The following is a 16,842-nucleotide window of genomic DNA, read 5'->3' as shown; positions in this document are numbered from 1 at the left end:
AAGCCTTTTATTTTACAAAAAATTAAACCCAATTTAATAAAAGAAAATTTTTAAAATTGATATATCATTAAATTTATCTTGATCGGACATGAATCTCGAGGCAAAATCAAGCCGGAAACTTCAAAAAATAAATTTGGGATCACTTGAACTATGATTTCAGTGAACTTACAGTCAAACTGAGCCTCTTAGAAATACGAACTCAACGACGCCAAATTCGACTTAATCCGAGCACAAATGAATCCAAATCGAGCACCCAAAGTGCTATTGGAAAGTTCAAACAATAATTTGAGTTACCAAACGGTTTCCAAATATGACGTGCTTATAATCGAATCGAGCGGCTTGATGAGACGAATCGAACGAGCCCAAGATCACTAAATTCTGACATTAATAAGACTTTCAAATGTTAAACGAACGATACACGATCAAGGGATTCAATATCGGCCGTCCATCTGAATCACTCCACCTTTGTCCCTGATCTCTCACCTACTTAAGAGCCATGCACTCCAAAAATCTATAAATAGACCACTCATTTCTCTTGAGGGGGGACCCAAGCAAGAAGGAGAAAAGAAGAAGATTAGGAGGGAAGAAACTCCTCGACCACCGACGCTGGAATTCTGCCCGACTCCCGAGTGATGACGGAATTCTGCCCAACACCCGAGTGACGCTAGAATTCTGTCTGATGCCCGAATGACGCTGAAATTCTGCCTGACGCCCAAGTGACGCCGAAACTCTGCTCGATTTCCAAGTGGCGCCGAAATTCTAAGTGACTTTGAATTTAGCTCAAATATGTAACTTGTTTGTAATCGGATTTCAATCCGGAAGTGAAGCATTACAATATGATCGTCCTAAATTTTAAGGACGAGTCAGCCTCTTTTACCTCACCTCAAACAAATACTAGTGGAATTATTTCATCTGGGTGTGACCCGTGATTTTTTTCTCTCTCCAGGATTTTTCACGTAAAAATTTTGGTGTTATTATTTCTCTTCTGTTTGTGTGTTAGATATTCGTATAACGTTGAGACAAAAATTTTCTAATTCTATTACCATGTATATTCTAGTCCACAATAGTTTGGCGTCATATGTGGGAAATATCATCCCACAATTTCAAGTGTTGATACGATGGTCAATAGGCGTAGCAGTCGCATCGTTGGAGCTTCTCGCTCGAACTCACACCAATCCAGAAATCAGTCTATGAATTATAGATGCCCGATATCTTCCTCTTTTTATCCTAGGGGTAAAATGCTGCTAGAGAAGGAACTTCGGGACCTTCCTTAGAAGAGAGAATCCGAGAGATTGAGGAATCTCAGAATGAGATCCTTCAAATCCTGCGAGAGACTCGACGACTGGCATTAGCATCTCAAGAAGAGATTTTTCTCCCACGAGATCCACCAGGGCTTGAAGATGTTCAACCCAAACATCTTCATGGTGAGATTCCCTTTTCTCCGCCATGGAAGCACCCTCCAACATATCAAGAAAATGAGCTTGCTAACACTGCAAGCTCTACTCATCCTTGACACGCAGGTTGCCAACCTCGTATTTGTTCGGACATCCCCGAGGACTCAGACCAACCGCACGTTGCTAACCTCCCTCGCAACACCCTACGTCATGAACTGTGGAGATTAGTATGTGAAGAGTTGCCCCAAGGAGATGTGAGGCAAACTCTTCGATAGCAGAGCTTTCAAGAGTCATCACCTTTAACTAAAGTCATTCTTCAGAACTCCATTCCGGTTGGCTTCAAACTACCGAGCATTGAGTCCTACGACGGGACATCTGACCCATATGAGCATATCGATCACTATAGAACGATCATGCATATCCAGCGAGCCTCGGATACACTCTTATGTTAGGTTTTTCCTGCCACCCTTAAGGGACAAGCTCGAATGTGGTTATATTCGCTTCCATCCGGAACGATCCCTTTATTTATCAAATTGGCCAAAGTCTTCATCGAACAGTTTGTAGCCAATCGAAGAATTGCTAAGGATTCTTCCCACCTCTCCGAGATCCGTCAAAATGAAGGAGAATTGTTGAAGGAGTATTTTTAGTAATTATCTGCCGAGGCATGAAAAATTTCAGGAGTATATCCTAAATTATTGAGAGGGGTTTTTCTTGGAGGCCTTCATCCTGACCCCTTCTATTCATCACTCATGTAGGATACTGTTCATTCATATGCTGACCTGATTCATCATGTGGAGGTACAAATTTCGGTAGATGAAGCCATAAATGCTCACAAAAAACATTTTGAGCAAACCAATGGGAACACAAAGGTGCACATGGGATAGATAATTCATCCTCACAATAGAAAAAGTAAGGGAAGAGTAATCTACCTCCTAGGCCTCCATTGTTATGATGGGAACCTCAACAAGAGAAAAAGTATACCCCACTCAATACATCTCGAACAAATATATTGATGGCTGCTCGAGATCAGGATATAGTGAAATGGCCGAATCCTTTGAAGCCGAACACAGGAAATCCAGATTAGCACTGTCACTTTCATCGTTGTCATGGTCACACTATCGAAGCCTGTAAACAACTCAAGGATGATATTAAAAGACTTATTCATTAGGGTTATCTTCGAAAATTTATTCGAGATCCACATAATCGAGAGGAAGCTTATCCTGCTAGGGGGCAAAATCAACAACAAAGACAACCATTGAATAATATTCAAATAGTTGATGAGATTGAATGACCACGCACTTCGTGCATTTATATTACTACTTGTCTTGTTTAATTATGTATATTTTATGTTAAATAGGGTGTTACTTTAATATCTCTAATGTCTTCTTCAAAGTTAAGCATTGTATTGTCCCCGTACATATATCTTATGTATTGAATACATTATAACTTGTATATCCCTAAGTCATATTAGGGACTTATTGTATTATCTTACATGACATAGTAATATGTTATTCACTCTGTTTTAATATTGTTTCATTTTAAAGGATAAAAAATAACAATAAAAACTACTGATAAATATAATCTCTTTATCCGTGATTTGGAAATATACAATCTTTATTGTATCTCAATCACTACATGATCAGTCCTAGGAAGATTTGATCCGACCTCTTCCACATAGGTTAACATCATCGAGCAAAGGCTCTGACATACAACCTCAAATAGGTCTTTCATCATTGATGGATTCTCTCGATCTCTTTCACATAGGTTAATGTCATCGAGTATGGCTCTAACATACAACCTCGGATAGGTCTTACATCATTGGTGGATTCTCTCAACCTCTTCCACACAGATCATCGAGCAGGGCTCTGACATACAACATCAGATAGGTCCTACATCCTTGGTGGATTCTCTCGATCTCTTCCACACAGGTTAACGTCATCGAGTAGGGCTATGACATACAACCTCGGATAGGTACTACATCATTGGTGGATTCTCTCAACCTCTTCCACACATGTTAACGTCATCGAGCAGGGCTCTGACTTACAACATCGGATAGGTCCTACATCCTTGGTGGATTCTCTCGACCTCTTCCACACAGGTTAACATCATCTAGTATGGCTCTAATATATAATCTTGGATATGTCATACATTCTTGGTGTATTTTCTCGACCTCTTCCACACATATATACAAAATCTTAGCAGGCTAAAAAACCCTAAAAAAGCATGGAAGTCACATTTATCAAAGCATATCTCAAAGAGGCATAAACAACTTAGTTTTCTTTGGAGGATCAGTTCATTTTAAATGAAAAATAAACATCGAGCTCATACAATATTCTTAACTTCATATACAATATCATTGGAGTTATATTATAAAATTGTACATCAATTTCAAGTGTATATTTATTCTCATTAGAAGTTGATATCAAAAAATATATTTATATCATCCATACAATGATATATAATGACGGCACACTTCCGTATGGATGCATATTACCTTTACAAAATGCCACCGAACACCCACCATCATCGGCCCTTCATCTGGTGTATGCCGATGGTCCTTTACTTCATATCAGTCATTATCGACTTCTCGCTCAACTATTGATAGCAGCACACCCTCCAATTCTCTCCTTCCATACTCCACTCGACCTTTGACTGCCCATGAACTTCTTCTCAAATAGCATCGAAATTCTATCAGTCTACTCACCACTTCTAGTTATCCACCCGACGCTGAGCTTCCTCCATTCGCAGGACTTTTGCCGGAATTTCACTCGACATTGAGCTTCCTCCCGTTACAGGACTTCTGCATATCGCGGGACTTTCGTCGAAATTCCACCTGACACTGAGCTTCCTCCCGTCACAACACTTCTGCACGTTGTGGGACTTTCGTCAGAATTCTACACGATATTGAGCTTCCTCCTGTCACTGGACTTCTATCCGTCATGAGACTTTCATATGACTTCCAACCGTATGCTGGCAATCGTCGATTTTTCCCCGGCCGCAAGATCTTGAAAAGGCATGTAGAAGACGAGAAACGGTTGCAAAAAGTCCAACGTCTATGCAAGAAGAGGGGCACTGATTTTAAGTAGGGAAAATCACCTGCAAAAAAATAGTGGAAGGCCTTTAGAGTAAAAAGAAGATCGGGGAGAAAGAAGAAGAAATAAAAGAAAATTCTAACTTTTATACGATGAGAGGGGCACTAATTTTGCGTAGGAAAAGTCACCTACGAAAAATAATGGAATGTCTCAACTGCTAGAAAGTTAGAATGAGCGAGGAGGAAGAAAAGGAAAGGCCTAGAAATTTGTAACTTCTGCATAAGAAGAGGGGCGCAGATTTAAGTAGGAAAAGTCAGATACTAAAAAATAGCGGAAGGCCTCACATGTCAGAAAGCCAGGAGGAGAGAAGAAGATGGGGGAGAAAGGAAAGAAAATGCTAAAAAAAATCCAACTTCTATACGAGGAGATGGGCACTGATTTTGCGTAGGGAAAGTCTCCTACAAAAAATAATGGAATGCCTCCAATGTTAGAAAGTTAGAATGAGGGAGGAGAAAAAAAAATTTCTACACTGAAGAGAAGCTCTAAATTTGAGTAGGGAAAGTCACCTACGAAAGATAGTGGAAAGCCTCTAGAGTAGGAAGAAAAATGGGGGAGAAAGAAGAAAAATGGAGAAAAAATTATAACTTATGTACAATAGGAGGGGCGCTGAGTCAAGTAGGGAAAGTCACCTACTGAAAAATAACGAAAAGCCTCAACTATCAGAAAGCCAGAATGAAAAGAAGAGAAGGTGCAAGTTTTCCCCTAGCCCTAGGGGGGCTATTTATAGTGTTTTTGTGGAAGAAGAGGGAAGTTTCCAGAATTTTCTGGAATTTTCAAAATTTTCTGAATTTTTCAGATTTTTTTTTGGAATTTTTTGGATTTTTTAAGAGTTAAAAAAAATTAAATAGCCGGCCGGCAATTTCCAAACCGCCAACGGCCAAGAGGAGTGTGGCGGCCAAACGGCGCGCGCATCGCTACCTAGCGCGGGTCGGCTGGGTCGCGGACTGGCCAGGCGAGGCCCGCTTTGGGGTCCTTGTGGCCATTTTTTGACTTTCCGGACTCAATTTTGACACTTTTAAAGCTATTTGGGGCTTCTACATGCAAGATCGGATTTCGAATCACATAAAAAATTCTCCGAAGTCTGTGACGCTTATTTTCTGACTCATGGAGCTTCGACGTTCAAAAATAGTGGGGCAACCGATATATCATTAAAAATTATTTTGATCGGACACGAATCTTGAGGAAAAATCAAATCGAAAAATTCAAAAAATAAACCTGGGATCACCTGAACTTCAATTTCAGCGAACTTACAGTCAAACTGAGCATCTTGAAAATACGAACTCAACGACACCAAATTCGACTCAATCTGAGCACAAATGAATCCAAGTCGAGCATCCGAAGTGCTATTTGAAAGTTCAAATCACAATTTGAGTTACCAAACGATTTACAAATATGTTGTGCTTATAATAGAATCGAGCCGCTCGATGAGACGAATCGAACGATCCCAAGATCACCAAATTTTGACATCATTAAGAACTTCAAATGTCTGACGAATGGTACACGATCAAATGATTCAATATCGGTCGTCCATTCGAATCACTCCACCTTTGCCCCTGATCTCTCACCTATTTACGAGCCATGCCACTCCAGAAATCTTTAAATAGACTCATCATTTCTCTTTAGGGGGGCGACCCAAGCAAGAAGGAGAAGAGAAGAAGATTAGGAGGGAAGAAACTCCTCGACCACCGACGTCGGAATTCTGCCCGACGTCCGAGTGACGCCAGAATTCTGTACAACGCCCGAGTGACGCCGGAATTCTATATGACGCCCGAGTGACGCCGAAATTTTGCCCGACGCCCAAGTGACGCCAGAATTCTGTCCGATTCCCAAGTGACGCCAGAACTCTACCCAATTTCCAAGTGATGCCGGAATTCTAAGTGACTATGAATTCAACTCAAATACGCAACTTGTTTGTAATCGGATTTCAATCCGAAAGTGAAGCATTGTAATCTGATCATCCTAAATTTTAAGGACGAGTCAGCATCTTGTACCTCACCTCAAACAAACACTAGTGAATTATTTCAACTCGGCGTGGCCTCGTGATTATTTTCCCTTTCTAGGGTTTTCCATGTAAAAAATCCTAGTGTTATTATTTCTCCTCCGTTTGTATGCTAGATATCCGTATAACGTTGAGACAGAAATTTTCTAATTCTATCGCCGCGTATATTCTAATCTGCAACAAAAATAAATTCCTTTTTGGATTAACATTCAATACCTTAAACTTGCTTGTCTAAATCTAAAATTTATTAAGATTATGAGCAAAATTGGAATCCCCTTAGTAGTTAATCTAATAGAAATAGGTTATCCATTGCTAGAATGAATATACAAGTTTCCATGGATCTGTTCTAGATACATTCACTATCACCTTAAAGGGGAAAGACTATATTCAACCCTATGTTATATTAATGGAAGCCTAATCCATCTGTTAGTTGCGATATCTTTGCACATGACACAATAAACTTTTTTAAAACTTCCAAAAATCCACCTCAACCTACTAACCTTGTTCCTCATGGCAAAAATAGATGTTCTAGAGGTGAAAATTTTCAGAAAGAAAGTTTTTCTAAATTTGACTCATCTTCCTACTCTCGAACTACTCTCTCCCTCTACTGTTGCTTCAGACCTTGACCTCCATGCCCCATCCTTTCAGATAGTAAAGATGTCGAATCTCCTTCCTCAACAAATAATGGTGAAAGTTTGATTAAGTAAGAAAGTTCCTAGTCTTCCTCTGAGAATGATGATCTTATATTTGAATGTATGAATAGTGCAATTAAGGCTTCGTTTGGGACGGTTTTCTTAGTACTTTTTAAAACAGTTTTTTAGTATAAAAAATTTAATTTTTGTATGAAAAAATTGCTTTAAGAAGCAGTAAGAAAATCATCCCGAATGAAGCCTAAGTCTCAAGGAAAACAACACTTCCTCTATAAATTCCCATTTATTAGATAACATTTTGCAAGCATCCATCATTCCTCCCTCTAAGAATAGGAAGGCCAAGTAAAAAGTGGTGCTATAAGCCTTTGCCTCTATGTTTTAATGTCCTATCCCCAACATAGTGATGTGGAATGTTAGAGGGCTAAACAGTCAAGCCCATATAAAGAATTGTAGAAATTTTGCTAAGGAACTAAAAACTGACTTGCTTTGCTTGTTGGAAACAAAACTATCATCATGTTTTATCTTAGATTAGTGTCTCAAGGGGGGGAAATTACTCTGTCTGGATTCCAGCGCCCAATGAAAATGCGCCACGTCCGGTACTGGGTTTATACCGAGCGGTACTCGGTACTCGGTATCGCTTGGTACCTGAACGTAAATCAGACGGTTCTCCCGTCCGTTGCTCACACAAAAAAATCTCTCCTCATGGGGTCGCAATCTTATTAAATGGAATGCTAGCAAAGTCACTTCCACAAATAAGTGCTGGAGAGAGTTTTTTTGCACAGCTTGTTAAGCCTTAAAGATTTTATTTGCATGTAAAAAATGGATTGGGTGACCCAATCTATTCATTTAAAGAATAATAATGATGTAGATTGATGTTAGATATAGTTATTTCGGTCATCTGATGTTTTTCATATTTATTAAATAAATATATCTATAATATGATATGAAATATTTTTTCAAGCGGCATAAAAATAAATTATATAAACAATTAAATATCTAAAAAATAATTTATTTTAATATTTTTTTAATGAGTCAAATATAGATAGAAGCTAAGAACGGGAAGGAAGACTTGAACAGGAGTATCTATCTGTTACAATCAAATCCTTCATGGCTCTCAATTCAGCACATTAACAATCAAAGTTAAAATGGAGAATTGGTCAGATTTGAGGAGAGAAGCCCAAATCTGAAGTCGCCACTTTTCTCAAATTACTCCAATGCGAAATTTATGTTAGCAAGATCAGTGATTGATTGATGAAACATAAATTTATAGTTGATCTTGCTTTGCTTGTTCTCAATGACTATGATAGATTTAGTTCAGATTTGAAAAGTAGTACATAGCAGTACACAACAACAATAGATGACAATACAGAGCAGTATACAACACCAATACACAACAATACACAATAGTACACAACAGTACACAACAACAATATACAATAATACATATCAGTACATAGTAGTACATAACATTATACATCGTTACACAATAACAATACACAGCAGTACACAATAACAATACACAATAGTACACAGTAGTACACAACAAAAGTATATTTGTTTCATCATCAGAGGACGACATTGTCAAACTGCATTCGAGCATCAACATAAATCCATGAGGTGTCAGATGTCTTCATTGGGCCTCCTTCAAGCGTCGAAGTAAAACCCTAGCCATGAGTAAAAATGCTCAAGAGATGCGAGTGTGTTATGTCGAAACATGCGTAAGTGATTATATTTAAATATATATATATATATAATCTTAAGAATTATATTTAAAAATTTTAGTCGTGTTCGACACACATCAGAGCTGTGTCAGATGCATGTTTGTACAGACAAATGCCAATACTCAATATGATTATGCATCATAGTTGTACCCTCTTCTCATAATTGGCCCACTTACCTATTGAATCTTAATTTTGCAATCAGACTTTCCATTAATACCCAACCATTAGTACAAATTACAACACATAAAAAAATGATCTTAACTACCTACTATCTTATTAACTTTCTCAAAATGGCCATCAACCTACCAAGCTGACCTCTCTAACTTTGAAAATTTTTTGGTGTTGTGATAGTACCAGAAAAATATATAATATGAATAATTAATATTGTTCTTGTTTTTAAGTATATTTAAAATTTTTGAGATATATTATAATCAACATTTTAATCAGAATGTTTTATGCTCATTTTAGAAAGAAATTATGCTAATATATCTTAATACGAAACACTTCAAGATGAAATTTAAACCCGTCTAATTTACGTTGAGATTAGTGATATATATGATATTTCAATATTTTGTACTCAGTACAACTAAGATAACTTTAAAACACTGTTTTGAAAATCGGACCAGACTGGTCGGTTCAACCGTGAACCGATCTAGTGGCCGGTTCGATCAAGCTTCAGAACCGGCTCTGCATCGAATCAGATCAAATTAGATTGAACCGACGGTTCAACCGGTGAATCGTTGAACCGGTCCGAGTTGAAAAGAACCGGCCGATTTATAAAAACATTTTATTTTTGTTTTAATTAAAATTTTAAAAATGTTGAGATAATGCTCAAAGCAATTTTATTCAAAACACTAAGTACAAATTGATTCCTCCAAGAGAAAAAGGAAGAATGTTATTTCAGAATATATTTAAAATATTCATAATCATAATTTCTATAACATATAAAAAGTTACGTGGTGAAATTTTTTCCAAAACAAAGTTATCATCGTTTTTCGATAATAAAAATACAAATTTGAGAAATGATTTAAACTAATCGGTAAGTCAATTGGAGTTTAATTAAACTTGAATTGAGTCAATTGGGCTGAAATTGAGCCCAAATTCAACTCGATTTAGATCAATTTGGGTTGATTCGGTCTGATGAAGCCAATTTGATGAAATTGGGCTGAAATTGATGAGATTTTATTTAATCAATTGGACTGAAATGAGCTCAATTCAAACTTGATTTGAATCAGTTTGCATCGATTTGAGTTCAATTTGATTCCATTGCATCAATTTGGTGAAAGTAAATCCGAATTGGCGCCAAATGGATCTTTATATAAACAAAATTCCGATTCAATTTTTTTTCTAACAAATTATTTGCCTCAAATGAAGAGCACAAGCTTTTTAGTTGCCTTCTACCAACAAAACATATACGAAGTCCAACTAAACAAACCAAGGCTTATTTTTTTACTACTTTTTTTTTTTCAAGAAGCTAAACTTGTTCGGGTTTGAGAGCTCTCCGATTGGGTGGCGTCGCGGCGTTTCCCCGCCGTCGGCGGGGGTTTTTCGGTTCTACTTGTTCAGGAAAGTTTTTTCTCCTCTGTTTTATAGTTCTCTTCGGTCTGTGTGGTTTTTCTTACCTTTATTCCGGCATTTTCGGCATGCCTCCGTCTATTTTGAGAGATCCTAATTTTTTTGGGGGGGTTTCTCATTCTAAGTCTTTTCTTCAAGCTCTTGTTGGTTCTACTTCTTCCTTTCCTGATTTGAAGCAGTCTACCTTCCGTGGTCTTCCTGCTTTGTGGGTTTCTGATGAAGAAATTAGGGCTTTAGCGGAACCATTTAGGTTTTCTTTGGTTGGTTTCTTCCCGGCTAAACGTCCTCCTCTTGATGCGATTCGAAATTTTTTTTTAACCTAAAGTTGAATGGTGAGGTATCAGTTACTGTTCTTGTTTCTACCCATATTTTGATAAAATTGGAGAATGATTTAGATTACTGTAGAATTTTTTGTCACCGTTCTTATTTGGTTTTCAATTGTTACATGAAACTTACGAAATGGTCGCCGACTTTGGATATCGGTGTCGAGTCGCCGATCATACCGATATGGATCTCTTTTGCTCACCTCCGTCCACATTTCTTTGCTCCGAGGATCCTTTTTGGGCTGGGTGAGTTATTTGGCAAACCTCTGAAAATCGACGAAGCTACGTCGGTTGGATCTCGTCCTTCGAATGCCCGTGTTTTAGTTGAAATCGATATTACTAAAAATTATCCTAAGCAAGTGTGGTTAGGATCTGATTCGTTAGGGTATGCTCAAGAGGTAGTCTTTGACGATTTTCCTCATTTTTGTGGTATTTGTAAAAAATTAGGGCATATTTCTGGTAAGTGTATTTCGGGTACTGTTCCTGTTCTTCCTTCTGTTGTGGATGTTCCTGTGGAAATTATTGCTCCTTTAGGTGGTGTGAATGACATTAAGGGTGTAAATGAAGTTGCGGTTATTGTTCCTGAAGTAAATTCTGTGGGGATGACTTTGCCATATGTTGAACCTGTGGTTTGTGCTAACGATGTTGGCTTGTCACAGGATAAGTTGGTTGTTTCTTTGGATGTGAATAACTGTAACGGTGTGCCGCTGGTCGTTGATAAATCCTTTTTATCTCCTAATGCTATACCTTTCGTTCCCGTGTTGCTGGATGGGGGCGTTAGGCAGGGTGTGAATTTGGAGTCTTCGGCAATTGCTTTGGTGCCGGAAGTTAATTATGCTAATGTGAATGTTGAGACTTCTGATTGTTTGCCTATTCATGATATGAATACTATTGGGGACGATAAGGTGATAGAGAATGCGGAAGGTGGTGCTGGGGAAGACATGCTTGCTGGTGTGGATCCGAGTGGGATTGAGGCTGTGTGCCCGTCGCTGAGTTTAGAGGAAGGGTTTTAGCATGTTAACAGTGTAGTTGAGATTCCTGTTAAAGAGGTTGGTACACTTGTGATGGTTGATTGGGTGGGGAAGTCTTCGGGTAAAGAAATTAAGGATCAGAACTGTTGGTTGATTGATTCGTCGGAGGAGGAGGTTTATTCTGAATTTTCTGAGTCGGATAATGATTTTTCCCTTGTTCGTTCTTCCAATGCCTCTCGAGGAAAGTTTTGGGGGCGTGGTCGTCGTAAAAGATGATTTGAAGTGGGTGAAATTTTTTCCAAAACAAATTTATAATCATTTTTCGATAATAAAAATACAAATTTGAGAAATGATTTAAACTAATCGGTAAGTCAATTGGAGTTTAATTAAACTTGAATTGAGTCAATTAGGTTGAAATTGAGCCCAAATTCGACTCGATTTAGATCAATTTGGGTTGATTCAGTCTGATCGAGCCAATTTGATGAAATTGATGAGATTTAATTTAATCAATTGGACTGAAATGAGCTCAAATCGAACTTGATATGAATCAGTTTGCATCGATTTGAGTTCAATTTGATTCCATTGCATCAATTTGGTGAAAGTAAATCCTAATTGGCGCCAAATGGATCTTTGTATGAACAAAATTCTGATTCAAATTTTTTTTCTAACAAATTAGTTGTCTCAAATGAAGAGCACAAGCTTTTTAGTTGCCTTCTACCAACAAAACAGATACGAAGTCCAACTAAACAAACCAAGGCTTGGTCAATACTCTTATTTGCGTGCAACAATTTTGATAGTCTGAAGTTGATGTTTTTATTTTATTTTATTTTATTTTGACTTTAGATCAACAAGATGACGACCATTTCCCTGAAAGCAAATTCGGAGTCAAAGGAGGAAACGGCCAAGTTTTATGTTGAAGGCATTTCTGACTAATCCTTGACCTCTTTTCCCACTAGTAAAATTAAAAGGAAGCTGGTTCTCTCTAGTAAAATTTTATTATTTGCTTTTGGCTTATGACTTTATATTTTGTTTTTTATGCATATATATTTTAAAAATTATTTATTTAGTGTATTTTTATTTTAATTAACTCCAATAATCATTATCGCCCATTCGTCGTCCGACCAAAATTGTTTCACCTTTATAAACTGACTGTCCTATCTTAACTTTCATCACCAAACACCATCATACAACAATTATCTTTAGACTATTATCTTTCAACCACTATCACTCGATTACCACTGCCCAATCACTATCGTTCAATATCTATCAACCAACTATGATTTCCTGGCCATTATTGTTCAAATATATATCGTATCTCGCCAACTTTGTTACTAACAACATCGATGCATACATTGCCTTTAGGGTTTATGTATGCATCAACAAAAATACCGACGCTTGTTGATTTCTTCACCCACCCTTGCTAATAACATAATGAACACCATCACCTAGTAGATGCACATGATCGGCTCAAGTATCAATGCTTGCTTACTTCATTGTTCACTATCACCATCAATATCGATGTACAATTTCACATGATGTCAACACAATGATGATGCTCGTTACCACCAACAACATCAACACACACCTCGACCTTAGAGGTTGATATATGTTGTTGCCACCAATGATGAAGCTCATGGACTACATTGCCCGTCATCGTCACTATTTTTGACAGAGGCCATCGCTTATAAAGTCGATGCAAGGCATCAACACAAATGTTGATACTAAGGTTGTGAATGTTAGACCAGATAAATAACTAAAATAACGAGAGGTTATATGTTTAATGATTCGACCAGAGTGGAACGTGATGATGTAATAAGTATTAATGAAATTATTTAAATAACACTAAAATGACATAATAATGATATAAAAAAATATATAATAATATATATTTATGACTAAAAAATAATTTAAATTCATACACAAATATTGTATTCTACAATTTTAAATTTAAATATATTTAATCTTTAAACTTAATTCAAAATTACTAAAAAATTTAGTTGTATATAAATTTATACATTTAATAAAAATTATTATTAATTTATTTTATATATATGTATATATATAATATTAAAGTCTGATAAATTTATACAAAAAATATTTAATAATTAAGTAGGGCCATTTGATAAAGTCTGGTTGGTACATATTTGACAAATAATTATTAAAAAAATTAAATACTTATATAAGAATTAAAATAGATTTAATTTAAATTAAGTCATTAAGTTAAATATTTTATATTAAATTTATTAAATTAGTTTATTTAATTATATAAATAATTTAATAAAATAAACCGACCTGTTTTTTGAAAGTCAGCACTGGTTCGCCGATTACCCGATTGAACCACCAGCTCGATGCGATTCAGATAGTTTGTTGTGAAAATAATTCTAAGAATTTATTGGATCGATAGACAAATTATTCCCTGTTCAATTGCTTGAATCGGTCAATCCATTATGATTTTTAAAACATTGGTTAATATTCATAAACTTAGTCAAATGATGCACGTTCAATAAGGTCGATACACATCGTTGGCACCATCTCTAATTCCCAATATGAATACCAAAAATTATATTGGACTTCTTGAGCTCTAGTCTCCTCTCCTTGATGCAACGGACAATGCTCTAAGGGCATCTCCAACCAAACTCCAAATGCTTGAATGGCGTTGCTGCAGAGCTCCAGCGGAACAGTAAAAATTCCGCTATTTGCTTACGAGTGAACAGTGCGACGCCAATATTGGCGTGGCACTGTTCATCCCCGCTATATTTTTATCTCTACCTAACTTGCCAAAGAAACACGCAAAAAGAAGAAAGAAGGTTATCTTCGCAAATTTGGAGTTCGATTGAATGAATCACAACATTTTTTTGTTTCAGGCCATTTTGAAGTGAAAAATGAGATTTTCGGTTGGAGATGGTTTAATACCTTAAGATAAATGATCTCTTGAAGACTTATAACTCTAATCACAAAATTCATCCTATATAATTTATGTCAATTGCAAGTGAATAGAATACAAATGATCTCTTAAAGATAAATAACTCCAAAAACCAAAGGCTTCTATAGATTAATGCATAAGATATGATATAGGTTAGTGAAAATATTTCAACTTAGACAAATTTAATGATTTTTTTTGCATAAAAACAACAGCATCTCTAACAATCTTATTTTATTTATGTACATGTTATATCTTTATATAAAATTAAGATATTAAGCTATTTCTCTTGCCATTAAATTTTCAAAACACATAATAATTTTAATTAAAATTAGATCATTTATATCACATTTAATAAAATTTTTAAACTTATCTTAATTTTGACAAGACATCCAACAATTTTTCCCATAAAAACCGGCCCCATGAAAATTTATTGCAATAACGCAGTAGCTCGCATAGTGGCATCAAATTATGATGGTAAAGTTTCAGTATTATTATATGCACAGAATTGTAATGAACCATGTGATACATCCATGAAAGAAGAATGCATAAGAAAATTATAGGGAATTGACCTATATAGTATTTATATCATATTATTTATATATCTAATCCCTAAAACTTAATATTTATATTTATCACCCAAAATAGTATGAATTATAGGAATAAAATATAAAAGTGAGATATTTTTTATTAAAATTTTAGATGTTAAAATGGTATATATGTAAATACCCAAAAATTAATAGAGCCATCTATTAATGAAATGTAATTTCATAAAATTTTTATACAGCGAGCGTGTGAAGAATTTCAAGTCACAGCATAGATGAAACAAAATGAAAGAAAATACAATAAAAAAAACAAAATCATCGTTTTCCCCTTTGCAAATATTTATTAGTTTAAGACGACCAGGCTGCAAATATTATTTTACAAATTTCAGTTGCATTTGCCATTTTTTTTTTTCTTTGGAACTGTGACGTTACTCGCCTTCAAAAGAATGCAAATAATCTATATTTCATTAATTCACAGAATAATAATAATAATAATAATAAAAGAATAAAATTTGAAAGGTTAAGGCCCTAATAGCTACTAGAATCACCGGAAGAGTACCATAGCCGCGGCGATGGCACCGAGGAGTATTCCGACTCGGAGTCCAAATCCCCGATCCAGTGCTCTCCTCGCCGGCACCTCCGCTCGCTTCCCAAAACTTTAAGCAACGCCTCCGCCTTAGTCTTCGCTCTGGCACTAATCCCCGCTTCGGCGAGCTCCCTCACCACCTCCTCCGCGTCCTCCACCTCCCTGATTTCTCCAACAGCCGCCTCACCTCCGCTCATCGCCAGATTAAGCAAGGCCGCCGCCGCGTTCTCCCTCACCCTACCCTTCGCCCCCGTCGCCTTATCCATCAAATCCACCAAAGCCCTAAATCCCGCCACCTTTCGAAACGCCTCCAAGCTCTCATAACACCCCGCCACCTGCGCAATCACTGCCGTCGCATCCTCCAACACTCCCGACCTCTCCTCCTGCAATACTAGCGAGAACAGCGCCGGCACCGCCCCCAATTCCACCATCTTAGCCCGATTCATCGCATACAGAGCCACGCCGAACAGAGCCTTGAGCGCGTCCTTCACCGTTCGCGCCGCTTGATTCGGAGCGCGGATGAGGGAAATCAGAGCCGAGATTAGGGCTTTCTTGGATCCGATGATCGGACGGTAGGTATCGACGGAAAGGAGGCTGAATACAGTGGCGGCGGAGTTCTGCGCCACGGCGGCGGGCGCGGAAGAGCGGAGCGAATAGGCGAGGGCGTCGAGGATGCCCGGGGTCGACATGAGGGGCTCGCGCGCGGAGATAGAGAGATTTAGGAGAGAGGCGGAAGCGTTTTCTTGGGAGGAAGGGGAAGCAATTGGTGGGACGGCGACGAGGTGGCCTGCGAGGAGTGGGATGGCTCCAGCGTCGGCGAGAGGGAGGCGGATCTCTTCGTCGAGTTTGGAGATGAGGCGGATCTCAGATATGGCCGAGGCGAGAGCCGCGGCGTCGCCGGCGGAGCTGAACCGCTTTACAAGGGTTCTGGCTTTTCTGCGCTTTTCTTCCATTGGACCTGCCGCCAAAGCTCTCTGCCTTACGCCTTCTTTATTTAGGTAAGGTATCATAAAGTGCAAAGATTTTTCCATATATCATATTATGTATGATATATCTAATTTCATAC

General features: G+C 37.5%; 1 protein-coding gene across 1 annotated transcript; it reads right to left on the bottom strand.

The window, feature by feature from the left end:
- Positions 1–15,511: 15,511 nt before the first annotated feature.
- Positions 15,512–16,836, bottom strand: LOC110094361 (U-box domain-containing protein 11). The gene has a single exon (XM_020819581.2). It carries the CDS (start codon positions 16,805–16,807, stop codon positions 15,719–15,721), a length of 1,089 nt encoding a protein of 362 aa, XP_020675240.1. The 5' UTR covers positions 16,808–16,836; the 3' UTR covers positions 15,512–15,718.
- Between the last annotated feature and the right edge of the window lie 6 nt (positions 16,837–16,842).

This window comes from Dendrobium catenatum, unplaced genomic scaffold, assembly GCF_001605985.2.
Source record: "Dendrobium catenatum unplaced genomic scaffold, ASM160598v2 fragScaff_scaffold_745, whole genome shotgun sequence".
Classification (NCBI taxonomy): domain Eukaryota; kingdom Viridiplantae; phylum Streptophyta; class Magnoliopsida; order Asparagales; family Orchidaceae; genus Dendrobium; species Dendrobium catenatum.
This window is presented reverse-complemented; position numbering and strand designations above follow the sequence as displayed.